Source organism: Balaenoptera musculus, chromosome 3 (assembly GCF_009873245.2).
Source record: "Balaenoptera musculus isolate JJ_BM4_2016_0621 chromosome 3, mBalMus1.pri.v3, whole genome shotgun sequence".
Taxonomy (NCBI): Eukaryota; Metazoa; Chordata; class Mammalia; order Artiodactyla; family Balaenopteridae; genus Balaenoptera; species Balaenoptera musculus.
The window spans coordinates 169,023,723-169,047,483 of NC_045787.1; the positions used below are offsets into that span (position 1 = coordinate 169,023,723).

General features: G+C 60.9%; 1 protein-coding gene across 7 annotated transcripts in view; it reads left to right on the forward strand.

Moving 5' to 3' along the window:
- The first annotated feature begins 849 nt into the window (after positions 1-849).
- The window catches only part of NFIC (nuclear factor I C), a 66,701-nt gene continuing 43,789 nt past the window's right edge, over positions 850-23,761 (forward strand). For 4 of the 7 annotated variants that reach the window (XM_036848555.1, XM_036848553.1, XM_036848557.1 and 1 more), the window contains exons 1-2: positions 7,465-7,607; positions 16,959-17,490. In XM_036848555.1, the coding sequence (XP_036704450.1) occupies positions 7,578-7,607; positions 16,959-17,490 (562 nt within the window). In that variant the 5' untranslated portion in view covers positions 7,465-7,577. Of the gene's footprint in view, positions 1,000-7,464; positions 7,608-16,958; positions 17,491-23,761 lie in introns of those variants that run through there. The other 3 variants (XM_036848558.1, XM_036848560.1, XM_036848554.1) reach the window with 2 other exon arrangements.

The following is a 23,761-nucleotide window of genomic DNA, read 5'->3' on the forward strand; positions in this document are numbered from 1 at the left end:
ACCCCCAGGGAACCCCTGCCCCCCAGGTCTGTCACCCTCAGTGTCCGAGTCTCTGTCTGTGTCCCCATCTGTCCCGTCTCCCCGCTGTGCGTGTTTGTGTCTGTGTATCCGGGACACCTGCACTCAGGGGCAGGGGTGGCTGCTGCGATGGCCTGGGGGAGGGGTCCGGGGGGGTCGGCGTGTGGCTCAGTCCGCGGTCTGAAATGTCTTTCTACGATTGTCAATCTGTGTGCGTGTCTGAGTGACACCCTGCTGGCTGTGAGTCTGTGTATGTGACAGCGTGGAGGCTGTGGGTGTCTGGGTGACACCCCGAAGGCTGTGAGCATGTGGGTCCCCGTGTGTCTGTCTGGGTGACACCGCAGGTTGTGAGTGTGAGTCTGTGTTCGCGGCATCCTGCAGGAGGTGTGCGTCCAAGAACCGCATCGGCTGTGAGCGTGGGCCCCGGTATATCTGGGTGACACCCGCAGACTGTGTGTGTCTGTAACACGCCGCAGGCGCGTCGGTGTGCGTTCTGTGTCGGTGTCGGAGTCGAGGAGGCCCGGGCCGCGAGTGTCCCCAGCTGTCTGCGTGTGTGTGTATCTGTGTGTGTGTGTGTGCGTGTGTGTGTGTATGTGAGCGCGCGCGCGCCGTGAAGGTGGATCCGCTCCCTCCGCAGCGAGCCCGACCCGGGCCCCACGACCCGCCGCCGCGGCCGTTCGCCTGGCCTCCCCTCGCGCGGGCCGGGCCGGGGATGGAGCCGCGGCCGGAGCCGCCGGAGCCGGGGCCGGGGCGCGGAGCGGCCTGAGGCGCGGGCGGCGCGCGGGACCGGGGGGAGGGCGGGCCGAGGGGAGGGTCCTGGGCTGGGGGGGGCGGGAACGGCGCGCCCCCTCCCTCGCGCGCTCGCTCCCTCCCCCGCGCGCCCTCCCTCGCCGCCTCCTCCCGCCGCCTCCGGCCCCCCCTCGCCGGGGACCGAGCGCGCTCGCTCCGGCGCCGGCCTCGCCTCCTCGCAGCAGCGCCATGGTACGTCGCCGCCCCCACTTTCGTTTTCGCCCGGGGAGTTTTTGGGGTGGTGAGTGGGCTCCGGGCGAAAGTTGAGAGGTCTGGGGGGGGCAGGGGGCGGGGGCCGCCCGGGGGAGGGGCTCGATGCGGGGACCCCCCACACAACCGCCGCCCCGGGACCCCCGCCCGCCAGTCCAACCCCCCCCGCGGCTGGGGGCGGAGCTGGCGCGCGGGGCGCAGCGGGGGACCCCAAGTGGGGGGCCCCTCGCGGGCACCATGGAGTTGGAGGGGAGGGCGGGGCTCCCGGGAGAGGGTCCCCCCCAGGCCAGGCCTCCGCCCCCTCCCTGGCCCGGCGGGAGAAGGTAGGCGGGAGGGCGCGGCTCCGGGCGCAAGACCCCCAAGCGCGCAGCCGGCTGGGAAGCCGGGCCCAGGGAGGGGGCGCCCGACGGGGCCGTGCGGGGTGGGGGTCGCGGCGGCCCTCGCGGGTTGCCCCGGCCCGGGCGAGCGCGGCGCGCCAGCTAGCGGAAAATGGCCGCTGCGGAGAGGGGCGGAGAGCGCGCAGCGGCCGCCGCCGGGCGCCTTGAACTTGGAGCCGGGCGGGCGGCCGCTCTCGGCGCCGCGCAGGGGCAGCCACCCGGCCGGCCCTAACGCCGCCTGAGCCCCGCCCCCCGGCCGACCCCAGCCCCGCCGCGGTCCCAGCCGGGAGGGGTCACCGGGTCTAGGCCGGGCGCGCCCCAGGCCCGCAAGCGCCGGTAGCTGCACTTGAGGGTTCCGGTGTCCGGTCCGCTGGTGCAGTGGCATCTTCACTCGAGGGGTGCGTTTGGGGGCCCCTGTGCTCTCAAACGAGTCAGCACGGGAATCCGGGGGTGCATTCGCGGGTCTGTGCAGCAAGGTGGTCCCATGCCTGTCCGTGGGTCCGTGGGTCCCCAGGCGTGGGGTCCTCTCCTTTATGTATCTGTGTGTCTGCACATCCACGTGGCTGTGTGTGTGTTGTGTTGAGTGTTGTTAAAGCATTGTGCGGCTATGGGACAGCGTGTGTGTGTGTGTTAGGGTAACTGGGCGACTGTGCCACGGGTCCCCGTGGGGCGGTGTTGTGAAGCTGTGTGGCTGAGTTGGATGTCCCAGGGGACGTGATGTCCCTGGATGACCATGGGGGTGTCCACGTATGAGTGTGTGGAGGTTAGGGGGTTGCCAGTGAGTGGGGAACTGTGTCGCGTGGCTGCGTCTCAGGGGACAGTTGGGTGTCGCTGTGTGCGTTTGACTGGCACTGAGTGACTATTCCTGGGGATGGGTCTACACTCTCCCCCCCACCCCCACCCCCCCGCCCAGTTCCTTTTTTCCTGTAACCCGGGCTGCCGGATGGGGAACGGGTGCTTCCTCCACCTCGCCAAAGCTCTGTCCCCTCCTCTCACTCCCTACCCCGTCCGCTCCAATTACCCCTGCCTCGGGGTCCCCTATCTGCATGTCCCCAGGTGGTCCCAGCTTGAGGTTCGGGCGCGAGGTGGCGCCGGGACGCGATCACTCGGCGGCGATGTCTCCCGCCAGGGGCTGCGCGTGCGCGTGGCCCAGAGGGGGCGGGGCGGCGGGGGGGTCCCCCCTCCCCCCCAGAGGAGGTCTCGAGGGATGGGTGGTTACCGAAGCGCGTGGGTTAAGTCTGGACCAGGGGGGTGGCAAAGGAGACCCCCTCGCCCGGATGGGCAGGGAGACGCGCCCCCAGCCCTACCTCCCAGCGCTTGCCCAGGACCAGGCCAGACCGGGCGGGCACACAGGGTTGTTTTCTCCCCTCCAGGGGAATCCCTGTCGCGCCCCCATCCCCACCCCAGGGCGCTCTATATAATTTTCTAAATATAAAAGCCCCAAGGCCAGGTGGGAGTCTCTGCTTTCAACTTTCAACCTGCATTCCCTTTTGGGGGGCTGTTTGGGAAGAGGAGAAAAGGGGTCCCACGTTGACACAGGGATGCATCCATACGCAACACTCAGGGATCCCAGCTCAGGTGAGATCACCCATCCTCACGCCCCTCCGTTCCCCGTGCTCACCCTGCCCTACATCCACTGCCGGTGCTCAGACGCAGCGCTCCCCCACCCCACGCCCGGGCACTGCCCTCCACCACACTGGCCTCCATCCCCACCTGTCACCTGGTGCGCAGTCAGCAGCACACGCTCATGACACGCTCTTACAGCTGTCTGTTCACAGCCACACGTGTACAGAATTCTGCCCCCACACAGGTGCACACGCAGCCACACACAGAGGCACGCAGCCACACACAGGTGCACACGCAGCCACACACAGAGGCACGCAGACACACACAGGTGCACACGCAGCCACACACAGAGGCACGCAGCCACACACAGAGGCACGCAGACACACAGGTGCACACCACCACCACACAGACACGCAGCCACACACAGAGGCACGCAGACACACACAGGTGCACACGCAGCCACACACAGAGGCACGCAGCCACACACAGAGGCACGCAGCCACACACAGAGGCACGCAGACACACACACTCGTAAACAGGCACCTGCGTTTGTGGGAGGGGGAGGAGCCAAGCCCATCGCGCCCTCCCCCCATCTCCGCGTCTGAGCCAGGTCCCTGCAGGATCTGGAGAGCAAAGACCCCAGCTGTGGGCGCATTTGGGGGGGAGGACAACCATGAGGGGGAGCAGGAATGCAGGTGCTGTGTGTCACCGTGTGTGTGTGTGTGTGTGTGTGTGTGCCAGTGTATAAATAGTGGGAGGGGTTCTGTCCATGGGTTCGTGTGCTTGTAAGTGTATACTTGTGTTCTGGCGTGTATGTGTTATTGTGGCTGATTGCACATGTGTTGTGCTTGGGCTGTGCGTGACCTCGTGTGGGCCTGTGTGTCTCTGTGTGAGTCTGCATGAGTCTGTATGTGTCCCCTCGGGTCTGGGTGTCTGTATCTGCTGGAGTCTGTGTGATGTGTGAGAATCTGTGTGTCTCCGTGTGGTGTGTTTCTGTGTGTCTTTGTGTCTCTTTGTGGCATGTTGTGTGTGTGTGTCTCTGTGTTGTGCCTGTACCAGCCCATATGTCATACCGCATTACTTCTCAAGGCTGAGGACCTTAACATCCCCTTCTGCAGGCTCAATTTCTCATCTGTAAAATGGGAACACACAGGATGCCCCACAAGGTTGCAGGAGGGGTGGCAATGTCAGCCGTGCATCCACAGGTCCTGGCCCCCTGGCTGTGTCCTCTATTCACTGGGTACGGCCGCTGTGGAGTTCCCTGGTGGTCTCAGGCTTTGATCATCCCTCCCTGAGCTGCTCTCACTTTTGAAAGTGCTGCTGTGAATTCCACTCACATGTTTTAAGTTTGCTTTTTAATAACATGAGCGACTCATGAACATCTAAAGAGGATGCAAAAGTACCCAGAGTAAAAATCAAACCTTCCTCATCACCCCCACCCCGCTGGGACCCCCCTACTCCAGAAAAGCCCTATTTCATCCAGCTTTGTCTGAGCAACTCCACATGTAACACATACACATTCTTATAAAGGATACACATATATTCTTATAAAAGATATATGTATATTCTTTTTTAAAAAATCCCAAATGAGATCTTGAGTCTACTTGCTGAGTCTACAGCAAGGGTTCTTAACTGGGGTGGTTCTGTCCCAGGGGATACTGAGTGATGTCCGGGGACACCTGTGGTTGTCACACTGGGGGGCTCCTGGCATCCAGGGGGTGGGGGCCAGGGATGCTGCTCCGCCCCACAGTGCCCAAGACGGCCCCCCAGCTATGGTCCTTAATGCTGAGGGGGGAGGAGCCCTGCGCTGCAGCATACTTTCCCCTGCGCGTTTCTTGGAGGCATCTCCATGTGGGGGCCCCTTGTTCTTTTGTGGAGCTCCATAGTATTCCAGCCTGTGCCCCCGGGTGGCATTGCTGAACTGGTCCCCACAGATGGACACGGTGGCTGGCTCCAAATTGTTGGCATTAGTGTTACAGGGTGACAGTCAGCACCCTCATGCGTCCGTATCTGGGACAGTCACAGATACAGTCCGTATCTAGCCTAAGAGTGAGTGATGGGGAGCGTGCATTTTTAAGCTCAAATGAGCTAAACTGTGCGCCAAAGTGCCAGGAGCTAAATCATGCAGCCCCTTTCTGGGATGTTATACACACAGGTCCAATCCAGCAATTGCTTTGTTTAGAAAACACTAGGTACGGTCCAAACACTGGCTGGTTTACCCACAACAACCCAGAGGGGTAGAAACTATTATCGTCCCATTTCACAGAGCGGGAAGCTGAGGCACAGGGAGTTTTAGCTCCTGGATGGAGAAGACATAGACCCAGGCTGCAACCCTGCACTGCAACTGGCCTGCTTTGGACCTACTGTGTACACTGTAGGGACCACTCCTGCTAAACTGGATGATATATATATATATATATGTAACTCTTCGGTGATGTTTGTGAACTGGTATCTGCCACCACTAATATATTAACACAGTCTTCCCACATGTTATCTTAAGGATTCCCATCCGCCCAGACTTCCAAAATGCGAGATGCGTCTATTGTTGCCATTTTACAGATGTGGAAACTGAGGTCCAGAGAGAGAGAGAGAGAGAGAGAGTGTCTGTGGTCTCTCCAAACTGTGCCTTCCAGAGTAACCTAAACTGCCTTGGGAAGGCTGCCCGTGGGGCGGGCGTGGTGGGCAGTCTGGGGGTCACTGCCACCTGGGAGAATGCTCCAAAGCCAATTTGAACTTGGAAATGTCTGTGAATTGGGGATTCTGCCCTCCAGATGTTCATGGCATTTTATTAAATAATAAAATATTGCTTTATGTTACGTCGGCATTTGGATTCCTAGACACCTGCCCTTCCCTTTCTTTCTGGGGTTTAAATGCCCCCCATGGCTGCACAGTGGATTTTTTAAAAAAACCATCTGTGAAGTGCTATTTGAATGACCGTCACCCACGTGCAGGGGGAGCCGGCCGGACGGAGGGCATATGTGTCCTGTGTGAATCCTGCTCACTTCTGGTCCAGCTCCAGGGCCCCAGGTCAGTAGCATCCGTTCCTGGGGCGTCGGTTTCCTCCCCTGTAACACGGGAGAATAACAGAGCTGTTGGCGTCTTCCATGCCCCTGGGCATGGGGCAGCTGCCTGAAGTTGGCGAGAGGTTATCATTTGTACTCGGGACACACGGGGCAAAATGGCCAAGCTTTCTAAGAATGTCTCTGTGCATATTTGACGGAAGGTCAAGGCGCTGCTAAGTGCCAGTATTCTTATGCTGATCAACCCCATGGGGTGGGCACTGTTCCTCCACTTCACAGGGGAGGACACCAATGGGGGAGCATCCTGGTCTGCTAGGTGGCGGAGGCCTCTGAGAGAGCCTGGGAGGATTCTCGGAGTGAACTGGGGGAGGGGTGAGGCTAGGTCATCAGCAGCAGGTCTGTGCCCATCTATCTATTCCAGAGGCAGAACAACCGAGCTTGCAGAGTGTGGGCCCTGGGGCCAGGTAGCCGGGCTCCAAGCCACTCCGCATGCCTCAGTTTCTGGATCCGTGAAATGGGCACACTGCGGGGGTCAGTAGGAATTACCAGACACCCGGGAAGAGGCTGCGAGGTTTTATCTGGCCAGCCTGAGGTACTGCCTGGACATCTTCCTCCTGGGGTACGGGGGCGACATATGGGGGAGGCCGAAGCCCCCCAACTCCCAGTTCCCCTTTGATGCTGGCTGAGGAGGAGAGAGCAGATTTCTGGAGGCTCCCCTGTTGGTTGAGGCCCTTCTGGCCACGGAAGGGCAGTTGTAGCCAAGCTCCTCTGCCTAGGAACTGCAGCCCCTGTCTGGCTCTCGGGAGGAGCAGGGGGAGAGGATGCCGTGGGACCCCTTCTCCCGCCAAGCACCCCGGGTTGTACATCTTTAAGGGGAAAGAGGCGCGCTCGCGCCGGGCCTCTGCACACGTCACTTCTTCGTTCTTTCCCAACCCCCCCACCCCCACCCCGCTCCTTTCTCCAACTTCCCGGCCCGCTCGGGGCGGGTTGGGGGGGGTCTTCAGAATCCACCTATGGCCCCCAAATGTCCTGCAACAGCCCAACCCCTGCCCACTGGACTCGGGCTGGCGGTCCAGGGGGACCCGCTGTGGTCGGGGTGTGCATGGGCCCGTGGGTCCCCGTCCGGTGGCCCTGCCCAGAGCGGCTGGAAATTCGTAATAATAAGCAACGATGGGGGTTCAGGAGGCATGGAGAGGGGGAGCGGCTTTCGTTCCTCGCTCGCGCTCTTTTTTCCCTCGTTTCTTTGAAAGTTGGATGTTGAGAAGTGGGAGGTTCGGGGTGGGAGGGGAGAGAAATTGGGGGAGGGAGAGAGGAGGTTGCCAGAGGGAGGAGAGACAGAGACACAGAGAGAGACAGAGACAGAGGAGGAGGTGGGGGGGGGGACAGGAAAGGAGGAGAGAGAGACAGAGAGAGGGAGAGAGAGAGGGAGTCGGGCGCAGGAGGGAGGGAGAGCGCGGGAGGGAGGAGGGAGGGAGACCGAGGGAGGAGGCGGCGAGGAGCGCGCCGGCCGCGGCCCGGGGGGGGGGGTTTGGAAAAATGACTCAGTAAGTTCAGCGCGCCCGCTCCGGCCGGCCCTGCGCCTCCCGCCGCGCCCGGGATGTATTCGTCCCCGCTCTGCCTGACCCAGGTACGCCCCCCGCCCGGCCCCCGGCCCGCGCCCCACCGCGCCCTGGCCCCGCGTCCCCCGCAGCCCGGCCCCGGAGTTTGGAAGCCCGAGGAGGCGGGACGAAAAAGGCGCGCGTCCCTCCCGCCGCCGCGGCCGGGATGCCCCCGCCGCCGGCCGGGGTCCGGTGGGGGGTTGGGCTGGGCCGGGGACACCTCCCCCCAGCCCGGGACCCTCACCGGGGACTCCCGCCCCGCCCCCCGCGACCTCTCCCCCCTGGGTCGCCCTACAGCCTCGCCCTCCCCGGACGCAGAACGCGCTCCCCCACCCCAGCCAGGAAGGTCGGGGGGCGCCCGGGAGAAGGCCAAAGGTGGGGCTCTGCGCGAACCCCCGGCCTGGACCCAGGCCTGCTCCTAGGAGGAATCGAGGGAGTCCTGGTTGGACCCTGGACGCCCGGGGACTCTTGAGACGAGGACCCTTCTGATGCGTTTCCCGGACCACCCCCCAAGCTTGTGCGCCGCCACCCCGGCCCTGGGCAGCCTTTTCCCCCATTATTGGCCCACGTGTGCGCGGAGGGGGAGGGGGCCCGCAAAGTTGGAGGCGCCAGCAGTGGGGGGAGGGGTGCCCCGACGTCCCGGCTCGGTCTCCCTCTCCCCCCCCTCCCCCCGTCCCTCAACCCCATCCCCATATTTTCGCCGCATCGATTGTGAGTTATTGAGCCGCCGCCGCCGGGAGGAGCCGGGAGGCCTGGCGTTCTGGGGTCTGGCCTGGGCACTGCGGCGCTGCGGACGCCCTCGCCAGCCCGGCACCTGCCCCTGCCCCCGCCCGCTGCCTCTCACCCCTGGCCGAGCTCCCAGACTGCCCGGGGCTCGGCCCTTGTGCAATGACCCAGGGGATGTGTGGGAAGGGGGCGGCTGCCCCTGTCCCGGGTCGCCCCTGGGGGACCCCTTCCCTCCCCCAGCTCCCCGGCAGGGAGGGGGGGCACCCTCCCAGGTCTACTGGTTCCACCCTCCAGCTCTGCCCCCACCCCGGGTCCTTGTGTGTACTTAGGCCATTGGGGTCCCGGCCTCAGTTTCCCCTGAAGTGACACGGAGCTAAGGCAGGTTCCAGAGAGGGGCAGTGTGGCCTCCAAGCTGTAAAGTGCGGGGCACAGGGAGGTGGGAGTCAAGCGGGTGGCTGAGTGTCCTGCGGACCACTGTGCAGAGAGCACGTGGACGCCAGTCTCCAATGGGGGTCCCCCCTTTCCTGATCCTAGGGTGCCCCTCACTCACGGCAGGCTCCCTCCCTCTCACCCGCCCCCTCCAGCTCCTCCAGTTTCTGGCTCCCCAGGGGGGAATGTGAGGGCCGGTGCTTAGGGGGTCTCAGGGCCTGTCCTACCCATCATCCCCGTGGTGACCTTGGGCACGTCCCTGCCCCTCTCCAGACCTTCCTTCCCCTCCAGCAGCTTTGGGGGTCCCCGACACAGTCATCACTGGCCCCCCTCTGCCTCTGTCGCCCGAAGCTCCCCAAGAACCACGAGGGTCCTAGTCAGGGTTGCCCGGTGACCTTGGACCTCCCAGTCTCTGGGCTCAGGGGGTGGCCTGGGTGGCCCCGGGGTGCCCCCGCCTCCTCCACCCGTTCCTCGCGCTCGCTCCCAGAGCCGCCCAAGGGGGCTGAGCCCAGGGAGGCTATTCCAGGCGAGGAGGTTGGACGGCAGCCTATTGTCACTGGGCCCTGGAATTCCCCCGTCAGGACTCCTCGGGAGACAGGCCCCCGTCCACGTTGCCCAGAGTGGGTGGCAGTGAGAACCAGAGCTGGTGTTGTGCTCCCCGGGCCTGGCTTTCCCTGGGGCGCAGGGCAAGGATCAGCCAGGCGGGCTCTTGGTGGAAACGTGACAATAAAAATACCTGAGGTTGCTGTGTGCGAGGGACAGGGCGACCAGGAGACAGAGACAGGCAGAGAGGACCAGGGAGCTCCCAGGCTCGGATGGGGATGGGGTGGCCCAAGCGCAGGGGGCTCCCCCTCCTCTGCTTTTTCTCCCATGGGTGCCCCCACCCTGGAGGGGAACCCAGGTCCCCCTCCCAGGACCCCCTCAGTGTAATCCTCGCAGCTGCTTGCAGGCCCAGCCTGGTCTGGGGTCTCCAGCTGGGGAGCCCGGAAGGACCCAGACTACCCATGCAGGACCCCCACTCCTGGCGACCTCATCGCGCCCTACCCATTCCTCTCTGTCTGTGTCTCTCCCTCTCCCTGTCTCGCTCCCTTTCCATCTCTGTCTCTCCCTGTCTCCCCCCTTGACTAATTTTACAACCTGAGCCCATCCTAAAATAGCTCCCTTTTAGCCGATCCGACCCGGATCCTGAGCCGAGACCGGCTCGGGGCTCGGGGCGAGTGAAGGGGGGGGGGGGGGCTGCTCCCGTGCCAGCCTACCCTGTGCCCCCGGGGTCCTGCCCACCGAGGGGGTGGCAGCCGCGGCCCGGGTGGCCCTGGAGGATTCTGGGAGCCCCGTCCCTGTTTCAGTGGTGACTCAAGTGCTTTTCACTTTTACTCTGAAGAGGAACTGTGGAGCAGCCGTTACTTCCATAAATCCTGCCGGCGGGAAGGCCGGCCTCCCCGCGCTTGCCCCGCTCTGGGCCTCCCTCCCACCCGCCTCCACCGCCACGTTAGTTATTCCGGGTTTGGGGCCAAATCCCTCTTGGCTGCAGTGCCCAGGATTCCCCGGGGCCGCAGGCTGGGCCTGGGCTGCAGCCACGGCAGTGCGGCCGCCAGGGCCCCCTTCCTCATTCATTCATTCTTTCCTTCATTCCTTCACCTCGTTGCCTTGCTGGGCAGCACTCTTTTTACCCCATTTCTCCAGTGGGGAGACTGAGGCTGGGGGAGGGTCCCCGACTTTGGCTTGATCGAATATAATAGATCTTCATTAAGCACCTCCTATGGGCCAGGTGTCTGTTGCGGGTTTGGGGGGGAAGGCACGAGGGGCCAGCCTGGTGTGGGTTCTGGGAGGCTCTGCTGGGATTGAGGGTCCCCCAGCACCTCAGGGCTGGGACAGGGGCCAAGACCAGAGAGGGCTAGGGCCTGCCCGGGGTGGCACAGCATGGCTGGTGGGGCTGGGGATTCGGGGCCACTGCCCACCTGGCTGTTTGGCCAGGCCTGGGCAGTTGGGTGCTCCCTGTGCCCCCCCCACCCGTGGTCTGATGGCCTCTGATTGGCTCCTGTACGCACAAGCTCGCCCCACGTCTCTCTCCCTCTTTCTGTCTCTCTCCGTGTCTGTGTCTCTCCCCCATCTTTTCTCTGCGGCGGAGGTGCCTCGGCGCGTCAGGGTCGGGCGCCTTGTAAATCACGACGCTGGGATTCTGGCCGAGTCAGCGTTCTCCTCCCCCTCTCTCCCCTCTCCCCTCTCTCTCTCTCTGTCTCCCTCTCCCTCTCTCCTCCTCCTCTCTCTCTCTCTCCTCTCTCCCTCTCCTCCTCCCCTCCCTCCCTCCCTCCAATATCTCTCTTCTTTCTCTCTCTCTCTCCAATGTCTCTTTCTCTGCCTGAACCTCCTACCTCCCTCACACCAAATGGATGGGACACGCCGAATGTCCTGGGACCTCCTGCCCCACGAAAGCACGTGTTCACAGTGACCCGCACGCGCGTGCACTGCCTCCTCACCTGGGTGTGTGTAGACCCTCGGCACGTAGTGCCTGCAGCCCACGCTCCCACACGTGTGAGCATGCAGACGTGCACACGTGCGTGCCCTGAAGGGTCACCGAGCAGAGACCTAGGGCGGCCTTGGATCTGCATGCAGATCTCGCCCAGGTGGCTGTGTGTCTCTGGGCAGGTGACCTAGCCCTTCTTCAGATGTTTCACCCTTAGCACAGGGCCTGGTATACAGTAGGTGCCAAATAAGCTTGGCTGTGATTGTGGTTGTCTCTAAAGTAATAACTGTATTAAACATCCCATAGGCATTTTCCAACTTACCCTCCTTTCCTTCTGTCGCTATCTGCTCAGCTTGGGCCGGGTGACAGGGACAGTGGTGACTCCCCCAAACCTTGAGCCCGGAACCCCCAGCCAGGGTTTTTCTCTTGGTCTTTCCTCCCCGCTCGCCCAGCCCTGTCCAGGGTCTCCCTGAGTTTGGCCAGACCCACGTGGGTACCAGCATCCTTTGTCCGTCGGGGTGTGTGCATAGGTAACAGGCAAAGGATGAGATTGCTCCTTTGCTGATCTGGATGCTGAGGACGCAGCAGTGGATGATACAGATCAAAGCCATGCCCTCGAGGGGCTACAGTGTAGGTGAGGGGCTGTCAGGACCGTGCTGCCGCTTTGGCACGTGACCCAGGGCTGAGCGGGGAAGCGGGCCACACGGGATTCAGAGAGAGCAGGTGGGGTGCAGAACGGGCGTTGCTGGGAAGTCCCGAGGATGGGGCCAGACCCTGTACTCAGGGAGCTGGCAAGTGGGGCCAGGGAGTCAGGAGGCACCCAGGTCCAAGTCCCAGCTTGGCTCCTTCCTGGCTGCGTGACTTTGGGCCGGTGGCTTCAGTGCTCAGTGCCTCAGTCTCTCCCTCTGGGCAATGGGCACAACAATTGTTCCCATTTCGTAGAGTTGACAGTTCAGTACATGCTCCGCCTCACTCCCTGTCTGTCTCCCCCACACCGTGGCCTTCTGGCTCAGCCCCCAGCATCCACCCAGGACACCACAGCACGGAGAGGGAAGTCAGGAGGCCCAGGGCTCAGACTCGCTCGTCACTTTGGCGGGGACTTTCTACTCCCTGGACTTAGTTTACCCAAAGTCTTCCCAGGGGTCCTTACCTTCCTGCCCTCACCACCTCCACTTTCCCTATTGTTCACTCAGCTCCAGCCTCACTGGCCTCCTCACTGTTCTCCCCAAACATCAGGCATGGTCCTGCCTCAGGACCTTTGCATGTACTGTGTTCTCCACCTGCAAAGCTCCTACCATGGAGTGTCATCTTGTGGGTCTTTGTTCAAGTGTCCTCTCCTATGAGAGACCCTCGCTGACCCCCCCTAGCTAAAAAAAAACAACCCCCGGCCCCCTCCTCAAACTCCTTTAAATTTCTCCAGAGCATTTTGTTCAACCTGGTATTTTATTCCATGTTTATTAGCTTGTTTAATATCCATCCCTGCCCACGTCAGGATCTGGGTGAGGGCCGAGCCGAGGACACTGCTGGGTCTCCAGCATCATGCATGGAGCTGACACAAAGTACATACTCAGTTAATGTTTGTTGAACAACCAAATGAATCTCTCCCTCATTGGATAAGAGCTGTTCATAAGCTATGATGCTCTGAGCTTGAGGGGAGGAACCACTCTAGGTTAGGAACACTTACTCTGGCACCAGATAGGCCTGCGTTCGAATATGAGCTCTGCTGTTTGACACTTAACCTGGAGGAGGGGACGTTGGAACCAGGGCTTTGAAGGGTGCATAGGGGTTTGGGATGAAAGCTTAGGGATGGATAAGAGATTCTCAGTAATGTTTGTTGAATCACTGAGTGAATGAAGGAGAGAGAATCCTTCGTGGAAAACTTTTGGTTTGGGAATTGGAGTTTCACGTCCTGGTTTGCTGCCCTGGACTGTCAGGATGGGAGGGCTACAGGGAGGCCCAGAGTGGGGCACAATCCAGTGCGCAGTTGACCAGTCCATAGCGCCCAGCAGGGGCTTGAACCCAGGTGTCTACCTCCCAGCTGCTGCTGTCCTCTTTGGCCAGGAAGTCCCAGCAGGGAGAGCAGGAAAGGCTGCCTGAAGGAAAGAACACTGAAGACAGGGTTTTGAGGGATGTGTAGGAGTTCAGGAGGATTCTTGGCATCTAACTTGCCTTGGCCAAGTGAGGTTTCTGGGAAAGGCCTGGTCTTGCTGCCTCCCCTCACCTTGCAGCTCTGATTACCAGGGCAATGGATAAGCCCCCCCACCAACCCCCAAAAGGGTGCAATGTCCTTTTCTGCCCTTTGTACAGAATGAGAAACAGGCCCAAGGTGGAACAGTGATTTGTTCCTGGATCATACAGAAGGTGAAAATGGAGGCTGTTGTCACCCAAGCTCATTCCCTCAACAAGTCTGCCTGGCAGCAAGTGCCTCAGCCCTGGGCCTCAGGGTTGGGGGAGAGCAACTGAGCTGGACTCAGAGACCCCAAGTTGTGTGGTCCAGGCTGGGTCTGGGAGAACCCTGAGGAGAGCAGGAAAGGCTGCCTGAAGGAAGGAACACTGGAGAGAGGGCCTTGAGGGATGTCTAGGAGTTCAGGAGGATTCTTGGCATCTAGCTTGCCTTGGCTGTCTCCCTTGCCCTGTCAGCCAGTGAGGGCATTGGGAAGTGCCTGGGGAAGAGGCCTTGGTTGTCACAGGTCTTACGGGACAAAGAGAGTGACAGGCCTGCCTCTCACCTGGGTTGACCTCCCCAAGAGGATGTGGGAGGCTAGGGCAGCAGGTCCACGACCCAGTTACAGGCTGTTTGTCTTCCTCCAGGACCAGCTGGGGTCACCAGTGACGTGGGCTCCCGCCCCTGCCCGCCTCCCTGGCATCTTTCCCCAGAGAGGGCCCGGGGAGGAGGGGGTAGGGATAAGGCAGGGGCACGGGGGGCTTGGAGAGGGGAGGAGCCAGAAGAGGAGAGGAGCTCGGAAAAGGGGGAGGGGGCTCAGAGACAAAGGGGTTCAAGGGGAGGAAGAGTCTGGGCCCAAAACAATCGTAACAACAACATCAATAATAATAATAGCGCAATGCAAGCTTTTGAGAGCCGGGCAGATAATGGGGTTCACATGCTAGGAAGAGATGGCACCCCGTTCAAGAAGGCCTGCTGGCTGACACTCCAGCTGCCCCTTCCCAGCTACCTCTTATTACCGCCCCAATAAGCTCCAGGCCTCGGGTGGCAGCCACAGCCATCGCCCAGGCCTCCTGCCACCCTGGCGTCCCCTCCACAGGGGACAGTGTCCTGCGCCTCCATCGATTTCCCACCCCAGCTTCTCTGGCCAGACGACCTGGGCTCTGCTCCCGGCTCTGCTGACCGGCTGTGTGACCCTGGGCGAATCGCTCCCCACCCCTGGGGCTGGCATGTCAAGTGACATGGTGACACAGAAAAAGCACCTCTGAGGTTGGATAGGACCTGACAGGGGATCGGCCCCCTCTATCCTCCCTCTGCCTCAGCAGGTCAGCTGGGGCGGGGACGGGATGGGGGAGCGGCTGAAAAGGGCCCCGAGGTCCGGTCCCCACCACAGCTGTTACGGTGACTCACACGTTGGGTGCCGTTGGCATGGGGGAGCTGGGCTGGCACAAACGGAGCCCCGTTCCGCCCCACCCCGCGAGGGCAGGAGGCTATTTTCAGAGCCTCAGTAATAGGGGAGATCTGAGGTCATCCCCCAGCCCCAGCACCCCATGGCCAGAGGTGGCCCAGGGGAAATGGAGCTCAGGGCAGGGAGGGGCGCTGGGTGGGCGGTACCGTGGGCATCCAGGCCTGGAGGTGGGAGCAAGCCTGGCCACATCCATTTAGAAAAACCCATGCGTGGCCCAGAGCAGCGGTTTCCCTGTCTCCCCGAGAGACCCTGGCCTCACAGAGAGCAGACTGCTCTGAGAAAGGGGCCAATGGGGTCCTGGGTTCTTGTTCTTACGCCGACTCTGGGACCCTCCAGGACCTTGGCTAGGTCTCTGCCCCTCTCTGAGCTTAGTTTCTCCATCACACAAGGCGTAGTGGAGCCTCGGGCCTTTTCCTGCCCCTGGGAGATTGTAAGCAACTGGAATAATCTTTACAGCGACAACAATGTCAATAATAATAATAATAATAGCATAACGCAGGCTTTTGAGAGCTGGGCGGATAATGAGATTCACATGCTAGGAAAAGACATCACTCCCATTCAAGAAGCCCAGCACAGGCCCCAGGCAAGAGCGGGGAGGGGGGGACCAAAGTTTCTCTTCTCTGTCTTCCTTTCTCCTTGAATTTCTCATCCCTTGAGGCTGAGAAACCAGGTCCTGGATGTTATGCAGACTCAGTTTCCCTTGCTGAAAAATGGCGAGAATGAGACAGCCCCCTCCCACCCCTGTAGAAGGGGATGGGGGCCTCCCATGGCCCCACGTTATTCTCTGAGGGGCCCGATGGGGGCTGCCGTTGTTTTCGGGGGGAAGTCAGGTGGGTGTGGGTTCCTGTCTCAGCTCTGCCCCTCATGATTGGGTCCCCTCTTGGGGTCTGTTTCTTCATCCATAAAATGGGTGTTGTGGCCACCCAGCAGCACCACTCAGGCAGAGGGAGGGGGATGTTGAAGTCACAGCTCTGGCCAGGTCGCTGAGCCTCCCAGGCCTCGGTTTTTCCATCTGTGGAATAGGTCTGTGGGGGACAGGGTAGGGTGAACTGGCCCCCAGGGCCTCTCTCTCCAGCTCTAAACCTCCATGGCTGAGCTCCCCTTTCTCTGGTGCATTCTGCTGTCTTGCCTCCTTGGGCCTCAGCTTTCCCCGCCCCTGTAATGGGTCTATGGCAGGACCACCCCCTCTATGCAGGAACCGCCTCCCCACCCTTCCATCAGCCCCTGACATCCAGGTGGCCCATCTTGGCCTGTGGACCTCAGCCAGTCCTGTCTGTACATCTGGGCTATAGGAATGACGTCTTGTCCTCAGTTTTTTCATCACTGCCAAGAGCCGGTTGAGGCAGCCCTTGGACCCCTGTCTGGTGTCAGCTTCCTCTGCTGAGCAGTAGGTCTGACAGACAAGCCCCAAGTGACCCTCTGAGCCTGGTTGCTCCTGGAATCGTGAGCATCCAGTGTGTGCTCAGCCCTGCTCTGGACATTTGAGCTCACACTCTAGTTCAGTGGTTTGCAAACTACAGTCACGGGGCCCAGTGCCCACCGTCTGTCTTTATAAATAAAGTTTTATTGGAACACTGCCATGCCCATCCCTTACATCTCCTCTGTGGCCAGTCTTGCACTACAGTGCAGGGTGGAGCAGTTGAAACAGACACAAAAATACTCACTATCCGGTTCTTTATGGTACTTTTAAAGTTTGCTGACCCCAGTTCTAGAAGGCAGAGAATGGATCCGTGCCACCAGCATTCCACCATCCTCAGTTTTCCCCATCTGTACAAAGGGTCCCCGTCAGCCTCCACCTGGGACCACCAGCTTGTCCTGCCTGTACATTGGGGTTCAAGACAGTCCTCCATGAACGACTGCCTTGGCCTGTGCCTCCCACGTGGTCCAAGCCTCAGTTTCCCCATCTGGGCAATGGGTTCTCAAACGACCCAGTGAACCTCTGCTGGGTCCCCACTGGCCTCCACTTTTTTCCAGGACATGGAGGGATCTGCAGCAGCCCCTTGCACACCTCTGCCTGGCCCTCCTTCTAGCGGGTCTGCCTGGGGCCCCTGCAGCCTCATTCTTACGGGCGGGGCAGTGGGTCCACGGGCCCCAGCGCCTCCTGACCTCTGGTCTCTCCCGCCCCGCAGGATGAGTTCCACCCGTTCATCGAGGCGCTGTTGCCTCACGTCCGCGCCTTCGCCTACACCTGGTTCAACCTGCAGGCGCGGAAGCGCAAGTACTTCAAGAAGCACGAAAAGCGGATGTCGAAGGACGAGGAGCGCGCGGTGAAGGACGAGCTGCTGGGCGAGAAGGCCGAGGTCAAGCAGAAATGGGCGTCGCGGCTGCTGGCCAAGCTGCGCAAGGACATCCGGCCCGAGTGCCGCGAGGACTTCGTGCTGGCCATCACCGGCAAGAAGGCGCCGGGCTGCGTGCTCTCCAACCCCGACCAGAAGGGCAAGATGCGCCGCATCGACTGCCTGCGCCAGGCTGACAAGGTGTGGCGGCTGGACCTGGTCATGGTCATCCTCTTCAAAGGCATCCCGCTGGAGAGCACCGACGGCGAGCGCCTGGTTAAGGCGGCGCAGTGCGGCCACCCGGTGCTCTGCGTGCAGCCGCACCACATCGGCGTGGCGGTCAAGGAGCTCGACCTCTACCTGGCCTACTTCGTGCGCGAGCGAGGTGAGGCGGGGCTTGCGCGTGCACGCGGATCTGGAGGCCGAAAGGGGGTGCGTTGGAAGGTCGTCGAGGCGGGGAGGCGGGCCCACGCGAGAGCGGTCTAGGTCTACCCGAGGCGGGGAGGTGGGCACACGCAAAGGTAGGAGCCGGGAGGCTGGCCTTAAAGTCCGAGGGCGGGGACAGGTGCAGGGGGAGGATGTGAGCCCTGTGAAGGGCCAAGGGGACGAGGTGCGGTTCAGGGAGAGTCTGGGGTGGGGGGCAGGTGCGTCCTGGGGCTCTGAAGGTAGAGGCAGGCCCTGACCTTGGGGGGTCAGGGGTCCAAGGGGAGTGGCAGGTCTCAGGAGGTGAGACCCTGTCCCAGGAGGTCTGTTGGCAACAGGGGTGAGGATAGGCCAGTGACGGATGCGCGGGGGACAATCTTATCCCTCCTGGGAAAGCTGGAGGGGAGCTGGGGTTGCACTTTGTGACTGATGGTTGATCGACTCTCGGACTTCCCCCAGAGACCTGACAGGTCCCATATTTCGGCCGAGTGGGAAGCTGGGGCGCTGTGTGACTTTGGCTAGGTCACCAGTCTCTCTGGTCTCCAGCGGCCCCCACCAGCCAGCTGGGTGTTTGCTGGCTCTGTGGTCAGATGGCCCACATGGAGACTAGCAGGGTTTGCGGATGGGGAAATCCACGGCAGCTTACCAGAGGAGGGGGCTCCACGGAGCTGAGCTCTGCAGAACGACTGGGCAGTGATGAGTGTGGGGGTATCCCAGGAGGTCAGCCGCCTGGACAGAGATGTGGAGGCTGACGGTCGGCAGGTCTTGGTGGCCAAGGGCAGGCCCTGGCTGGGAGGGCAGTGGGGTCTGTTGCCCCGCTGTTCCTGGTGGTGTGGCCAGTGGAGCTGTCAAATGGAGGGTATCAGCATCCTTACCTGGATTGGGCCTGGGGAGACTCGCCGAGATCGTGTGTGTGTGTATGTGTGTGTGTGTGTGTGTGTGTGTGTGTGTGTGTGTGTGTGTGTAGTGCGTTGGACTCTGGCCTGCCACGTGGCGGGTGGCAGCTGTGACTGTCTTCATGCGGATGGAATCAGGTGTGCCCGGAGACCCTAACAGGCACATGTCCCATGCCCCACCGTGCCCACCCAGGCTGGTACACACGTGGGTGCGAACCCACACACACTCGGGGGTGCCTGAGCGTGTCAGGTGGGTGCACTCGGGTTGCAAACCCAGCCCCAAGCCCCCGTAGACCCCACAGGAGCCCATGTGATCACAACCAGAAATGATGGAGGAAGGCTGGGGGAGGGGTGGTGAGAAGAGAGGGAACTCCGGGGCTGGACTGCCCAGATTCTGAACGCAGCCCTGCCAGGTGGTGTGCTGGCTGTGTGACTTTGCCTCAGTCCCTGTCCTGTGCCTCAGCTTCCTCCTCTGTACAGTGGGGGTAACAACCATGCCAACTCTTAGCGATGCTGTGAGGATTCCATGAGGTCTCCTGGTCTCCACTGTGTGTGGGAGGGAGAGCTGGGCAGAGTTTCCCAGTCTTGACCTTGATTCCTTGACCTTGACCCCATCTGCCCCTCCCCCGCCCCCACCAATTAGCACTGAACGCAGGGGGGCCAGAGGCAGAGGGGTAGACAAGGTGACTGTTTGCCGCGGGCGGGATTGGGGGTGTGGGCAGGGGCAGCCTTGGGGGCTGCAGTGCCCATTACCATGCAGGTCCTGGTCTCTCTCACCACATCCATCCTCCTCCTCCGCGCTGAGCTGATAAAATTTTGAAGCGAGTTTTCTGCCAGCGTCAGCACAATCTCCGGGCGCCTCCCCTCCCCCAGCGGTCCCCTCCCCCCTCAGCTCAGCAGGCAGGCCAGGCCTCCGGGCCTCCCCAGACACCTTCGCGTCCGACTGCCATGACTTTGCTGGCCGGTCTGGTCAGCATCCTCACGTGAGGGCCGGGGAAGGTCAAGGCTGCTGCGCCCGCCCGTGCAGGCTCCATCATCCCAGGGGACCACTGCTGCTCAGACAGGCCCCAGCTGACCCAGCTTCAGCTGGCTGGGAGTGAGGGTCGGGCGTGAGGGCCGGGCCAGGAACCCACGCCCAGCTCAGCCGCCTGCCTAACGGCTGGGTGATCCTAAACAAGTCACTTAATCTCTCTGTGCCTGCTTTCTTTGTTTTTAAAATGGGGCGCTCAAACATAGCTGTCCGGTAGGAATGTTGTGTTCTCATGGTAAGCGTTCAACAAATAACCCCCATGCGGTCGTGAACACAGGTGCCAGGCACAGGGCTAGGGCTTTGTGGACCGTTGTTATCAACGTTATCGTCCTCATTAGGATTATGATTTCCCGCCTCCATGCCTTTGCCCATGCTGTTCCCTCTGCCTGGAATGCCTTTCCCGTCTGGAAGACTCCTACTTGTGCTTCAAAACCCCAACTCCCAGCTCCACTTTCTCTCCGTCAGGCATTTTTTCTGAGGACTTAGCAATTCTTTTCCATTCTCATGGCAACCCTGCAAGGCAGGGATCATTGTACCCATTTTACAGATGAGGAAACCAAAACCCAAAGAAGATAACTGCCCGGTGCAAGGTCACACAGCTAGGAAAGGGCAGAGTTAGGGTTTGGACATGGGCAGGTTCTGTTGCTGACACCCCTGCTAGCCTTCTACGCTCGGTGGCGGAAGGGGATGGAAGTAAATCACAGTGTAGGATGTGGGTATCCAGTCAACGTGGCTTGGCCACCTCCGGGCTGAGTCTGTGTTCTAGGCTCCTACCAGCTAGGGCCTCATCCGGGGTTCCCAGGCTGAGGCTGGCCCCCAGAACCCCCCTGCTGAGCTTCAGCTCCCCAACTTCCACCGCAGGACCCCCGTCTTCATCTGGGCTAGAGTTATGTCTCTCTTCTCAGCCAGGTAGTCATCTGACCTCAGAGACAACTGGTCACCTCCCTCCTCTCACCTTGTGGGTCCCAGGGCTGCAGGGGGTCCAGGCCAAGGCCAGAGTGCTGTGCCCACTCAAATCAGCCCTGCTAGGAGGCCATGGGATTGATGGGGAGTGGGGGAAATGGGCCTCGGTTGGCTTCTGGGGGCGGGTGTCACAGGGTGGGTGGTGGGACAGGCACCCGCCATTCGGCTGAAAGGAGGTACCACCTCTAGCGTCAGAAGCGGGGCCTTGGAGCCGACGGAATGACAGTGAGAGAGAGAGACAGAGAGACCCAGAGACATGGGGAGACACAGAGAGACCCACAGACGCATCATACACTCGACCCTTCCCTGTCCCAAGACAAGGGGACAAAGTCCAGCTCCCCACACGGCCTCTGTCCGTATCTCTCCCAGGGGGTGTCAGGCGGACTGCTGGAACCGCACCCCAAAGGGGAATCCCAGGCCTCCATCCTCGGGTTTATTTTGGAGGAGAGCAGGGTGGGGACGAGCCATGAGGAGGTCCCTTTAGCGCTGGGGCTGCCAGGCTGATCAGAGCCCAGGGCACCGCCTGGGGCCAAATTTGGCTTCTCCAGGCATCCATCTGGCACCGTTGTGGACACAGGGGCCTGATTCCAGGGGTGGACTCCGTGTGTGCCCTGGAGGTGGGCTAGAGGGCAGCAGGGGGGCCGTGATGAGGGGGAGACATGAGCTCCACCTTGGGACATTGGAGCTGCCCACTCAATGCGTGCACTTTAGAGGGAGGGATGTGTGCAGTTAAGCAGGGCATGGGCAACCTGACAATTCTCAGTTAAATTAATAAAAACCTAATGACAGGGAAGGGTGTGGAGAGAGATGGCAGGGCAGGCACTCTGGCCAGGGAGGGCCTGAAAGAAGTGAGGGAGCTGCAGAGGGATTTGAGTGAGAGTGTGTGGGGCATTGGGGGGGGGCACAGTCAGTGCAAAGGCCCTGGGGCTGCAATGGCCCCGAGCACAGGTGCTAGAGGGGGAGGTGAGGCCCTGTGCCTGGCGATGGGGAGGACGGGAGTGGGTGAGCCGGCTCTCCTCTCTCCTGCCTCCCATTTGAGAAGGAGTCTGGAGAAAGCAGGGCCCAGAGAGGGAAGCCGCCTGCCCAGCCCCGAAGCCCAGCCAGGCCTCCCCGCCCCCTCTGGCGGCCAGAGAAACCTGAGGCGCGGGCGGGCACCGTGCCAGGGCGGGAGGGGGAGGGGCTGCCAGGCCCGCCCGTTCCGGCAGCTGCCAGCCCGCCCCGAGCCCCGCCAGCCCAGATGGTGCCCATCTGCTGACGCTGCCGTGGGCTGGCCTCCCGTTCCCGCCTCCTGTTCCCGCCTTGTTCGGTGCCAACCTCCCGGAAGGGCGCTGTGGGCAGGGGCTGGCTTGGGAAGCTCGCAGCTGCTAGAGGAGCTGCCCAGGGTGCCCAGGGAGGGGTCAGGAGGAACTGGGGGCAGGGGTCCCCGTCGCCTCCTGGATGGACCTGGGAAACAATAATAAGAACAGAGATAATAGTAACAGCAAACACATATCGTGTGCCCGGTGCTGAGCCCATCCTACATCTGGTTTCATTCTCTCCACCACTCTGGGAAGGAGGGACTATTACCTTCTCCCCTGTTTCTGATAAGGAAGCAGTCCCAGAGATGGTCAGCCACCTGCCCAAGGTCACACAGCTCCTAAGAGGTAGGGCGAAATTAGAACCCACAGATCCTGACTCCTTGAAACCATTAAAGGAAAAAACCTAAAAACCGCTTTTGAGGTTATCAGATGGAACCCACACCTTCCTAGTTGTACAGATCATGAAAAGAGCTGGCCCGGAATACACAGTGAACAAATGAATGAATATCGATGAACGTTCCCGAAGTGCCTACCGTGCCCAAGCCTGGGGGCTGGGGTCTCCATAAAGCACACCCTGGGCTCGGATGGCAGGAGAAAGGGCCTGGAGCAAGGGGGCCTGGATCAGTCTCAGCTCTGCTCCTGGCTTGCTGTGTGACTTAGGGCAGAGCCCTGCCCTCTCTGGTCTGGGGTTGGAGGAGAGCTGAGGCCAGGAAGGTAGGGCCTTGTGGGGCCACAGAGAGAAACAAGCCAGACCCTGACTGAGGGTGCTGCCGTCTCCTCCAACCCCTGTTAATCTTCATCCCAACACTGGCCCTATGCTGGGGAGACAGAGGGCGGATGTGGACTGGAGCGCGTGTGAGGGCACCGGTTGGCTTGTGTAATGGATACAGTTTGTGTCCACACGTGCTCCAGGCTGTGTGAGGTGCATTCCCCTCTCTGCGCCTTAGTTTTCCCATCTGGAAAGAGGAGAAAATAAGAACTATGTCCACTGCATTGATGATTGGAGTGATCCCCGGACAGCATACAGGAGGCCCTGGATAAACGCTCAGTCCCTTCCCGGATCCTCTTCCCAGCCCCAGGTGGCAAAGGGGAAGAACCTCAGTGCATCTAGTGAACCAGCAGGGGCACCTGTGACCCAGGATGGGCCCCCACTGGAAGCCGCCTCTCCAGGTGTCTGGGTGGCGGAGGGGTGAGGGGCTCTTGGCAGCCTGGACTCCCCCGGGGCTGAGCAGCCAGGTGGACCAGCCGTCTGTCTGTGCAGAGGAGGTGGCTACCCGGGGGTGAGGTCCAGACACCAGCTGACGATGTATTTATAGCGGCAGCAGGAGGCCTCTGGGCTCCTGGTTAGTGGTGCTGAGGGAGCCGCTAACCCAGCAGGTGGGAGCCCAGTGTCCGGAAGAGGTAGGGGCACGATCTGTAGCCAGATGGCCCAGGTTCAAATCCCGCTGCTCATGAGCTGTGTGACCTTGGGCAGGTGACGTCACTGCTCTGGGCCTCAGTTTCCTTCCCTCTGAAATGGGCATGATACAGATGGTGCCTGCTTCACCGGGCTGGGTAGGGTTAAATGAGTTAATGCATGAAGAGTGCTAGGACAGGGCCTGGCACACAGTAAATGCTCAAACATGATTTGGTGCCTTAAAAAGGAAGGCTATTCTGACACCTGCTACACCATGGATGGACCCGGAGAACATGATGCTCAGTGAGAGAAGCCAGACACAAAAGGACAAATACGGTTTAATTCCACTCACAGGAGGTCCCTAGAGAGTCACATCCACAGAGACAGGAAGTAGATGGTGGGGGCCAGGGGCTGGGGGAGGGGATGGGGAGTCAGTGTTTCATGGGGACAGAGTTTCAGTTTGGGAAGATGAGAAAGTTCTGGAGATTGATGGTGGGGATGGTCGCTGGACAGTGTGAATGTACTTAATGCCACTGAAGTGCACACTTAAAAATGGTTAAAATGGTAAAGTTTATGCTACTGATATTTTACCACAATTTAAAAAATTATTTGTTGTTGATAATAATAATTTGTAAATCAACTAGACTTCA